Source organism: Drosophila biarmipes, chromosome 3L, assembly GCF_025231255.1.
Source record: "Drosophila biarmipes strain raj3 chromosome 3L, RU_DBia_V1.1, whole genome shotgun sequence".
NCBI classification, from domain to species: Eukaryota; Metazoa; Arthropoda; class Insecta; order Diptera; family Drosophilidae; genus Drosophila; species Drosophila biarmipes.
In genome coordinates this window covers 9,152,467-9,154,985 of record NC_066613.1, presented here as the reverse complement: position 1 = coordinate 9,154,985, position 2,519 = coordinate 9,152,467, and the positions used below count along the sequence as shown (strand labels likewise).

The following is a 2,519-nucleotide window of genomic DNA, read 5'->3' as shown; positions in this document are numbered from 1 at the left end:
ATTTACCGCAGCTGTGCTTCTCTGCCGCCCATAAAATTTAAAGTTCTCCGAATGTCATTTGTTGTTAACAGCCGCAAAATTGTCGGTGATTGTTTAGGCTTTTAGAGTCCCACTCGAAGAACAAATCAAAGGAATAGCAAGTTACTATAATCCTAGAAGAGTTTCTAAGATTATGGCCTGATCCGTAGACAACTTCTTGCGGGATAATTGATTTTAGACTATACGTATAATAATAAAAGCGTTAAGAGATACAACAAATTAGGCAACTAGTCATCACTTTTCAGGATTTGTGGCGTAGCTTCCTTGGATGAGGTTGTATTGCTTGCTCATCGCATTTTACCTTTACATATGTCCATAGTAAACAACCATATCGATTATGGAAAATATGGTGCCTTGCACCAGAATGAGTACACCGAAAGTGATCATAACGATGTCCTTGACGAGCTTCCACTTATACCGCCCATAGGAATACCCCTCTGGGTAGTTCAGGCAAATCTCCATGAAGGCCGGAAAGACGAGATTCAGCAGCGACAGGGTCAGGGCTCCGACCAGGGCCAGCAGAGGACCCAGATCCGGGAAGGCGACTCCATTGAGGGTTGCGAGCACTACAAAGCCAATCCGAAGAATGATTTCCTTCAGCACGGCCCGCTTCAGGTCCCCACGTTTGTTCCAGAAGTGGGTCATGATGATGTTAATCACTACATATCCGGAGAGCGGAAACGTCAGGAAGATGTCCGTCGCGAGTATTATTTGGATCGCAAGGCTCAATCTGAGAGTGAGAGATTACGTATTTTACTTTCAAAACTAGAAGTTTGTGATTAATTATGATTTGAAATTAAAGATTGAAGCTGTTCTAGTGATCACAAAGGTGTTTAGGGATATCTATTGATAGAACTGAAGCAGCTTATCCATTCAACTCACGGTTCTTCCGGAAGGTTGAGGGTCAACGAAGCTGCTATTCCATCTCCGTACCGCCAGTAGCCGAAAATTCCGAAGATAATGTAAGAGATGACCACGACTATGGCTGCAATATCCAGGACACCGAACCACCCGATGAACTTTTGGGGGTGAGCCATCTTGGACTCGACGGCGATAAACTTTGGAGCAAGGCATGAAGTCGCTTGGAGTTGCGTAGGAGGAATTCCTTCATCTACTTACCACCCCCACTGAAGAAATGGAGAAGAGCACTATTCCGAAGAATTGGGGAAGCCTCATGGGATCGCCGAAGAACGAAAGATCGCTAAAGGGCTGCAGATCTTGAAAGATGTAGTAGAAAATCATGGCGAATCCAATGTAGATGAGGATGTTGGCGATTATATTGAGGGGTACCAGATACTTTAGGTGAATGATACAGAAGAAGGGTACGCTCAGTAGCCCAAATATGGCGATGTAATACCGCAGGTCCCCGATATCGATGTAGCGTTCCAAGACATTTGAAAAGTTGCTGGAGACGAACACCAGGTAGACCACGCAGATGCCGTAGTGCGCAATGCACAGCGTGATGTCCGCCACGTAGCCCGCAGCCGTGGCTATGTACCTGAAGCACTTGGGCCCCTGGGCAAAGGAGTAGGCCATCGAGTCCGGGAAGTTGGTGTACCCAACCTGCGCTCGCCGGGAGCACTCCACCATGCACATGATCTGCAAGGGAGCATCGATTAGGGGCCAGCGCAAGTGTTGATCAGTATTACCAGCATTTGAATGCCGTGGATGAGGACGAATGCAGTGGCTATGAGGAGAAGCGGGCCCAGGATGGTTCCCGCATACTTGAACGCCATGGGCAGGGCCAGGACACCAGTTCCCACGACGCACTTTATCACGGAAACGAAGGCTCCAAAGTTACTGAAAGTATTCAATTCAATTTCGATCCCTACTTCAAATAGGAACTTACGATATTGGCTTGTCCACATTGCGATTTGCATACGGATCGTAGGCACTGCAAGGGGCGAATCAGTCTGGCTCTCCTATAACACCGGCACATACTCACGTGTCCGTCATTAAACGAGGGGAGAAGACTGATAATTTTAACTAAGACGATGATGACCGTTTAAGGGACTAAGCAATTTGGATGTGAACAAGTGGGCACAAAAAATAACCTTTGTGAAGTAGAACAGGGAATATGACATTAAAGTGAATGAAAATGCTACGTCTGATGGTTAGGCCTTGCGGATGGTATGGTGTTTTTCAAAGCCTCGTGAATAAGGTATTTTCTAGCTAGGCAACTCCTCCGACATTTCCGTCCACATTCATTTACGATGCATAATCAGGCTTGAAAGTACTCTTTCTATTTGTTGGGGTCGTCAGTCGGGGCTGACAAACGATTGCCCCCGGCTCCGCAGAATGCCTTTTGCCCCCAGCAACTCGCATTCGTCCGAGACACCCACGACCGGAGGCAGACAAACATTCGCGGAACCTAACCCCCGACTTGGGGAGTTGAGCGACTGATGATGCTGCCGGCTGACCTTAATCACAAATTTGCATGTTGCAGCTGCGGCAGCCACGGCGGCAGGTGCACTTGCCTG

At 47.5% G+C, this 2,519-nt stretch overlaps 1 protein-coding gene across 1 annotated transcript; it reads right to left on the bottom strand.

The window, feature by feature from the left end:
- Window positions 1-207: 207 nt before the first annotated feature.
- LOC108028152 (glutamate transporter polyphemus-like) lies at window positions 208-2,138 on the bottom strand. The gene is made up of 6 exons (XM_017099809.3): window positions 1,985-2,138; window positions 1,889-1,933; window positions 1,689-1,839; window positions 1,159-1,638; window positions 922-1,097; window positions 208-769 (listed from the first exon to the last, which is right to left on the bottom strand). The coding sequence occupies exons 1-6, from the start codon at window positions 1,993-1,995 to the stop codon at window positions 343-345; spliced, it is 1,290 nt and encodes a 429-aa protein (XP_016955298.1). The 5' UTR covers window positions 1,996-2,138; the 3' UTR covers window positions 208-342.
- Window positions 2,139-2,519: the final 381 nt, after the last annotated feature.

Bases quoted from the DNA above. Each gene is read 5' to 3' on its own strand.
- LOC108028152 (XM_017099809.3), bottom strand. The intron at 1,639-1,688 runs GTAATACTGATC...GCTCCCTTGCAG, and splicing joins TCCACGGCATTCAAATGCTG to ATCATGTGCATGGTGGAGTG. The intron at 1,098-1,158 runs GTAAGTAGATGA...CTTGCTCCAAAG, and splicing joins CCATTTCTTCAGTGGGGGTG to TTTATCGCCGTCGAGTCCAA.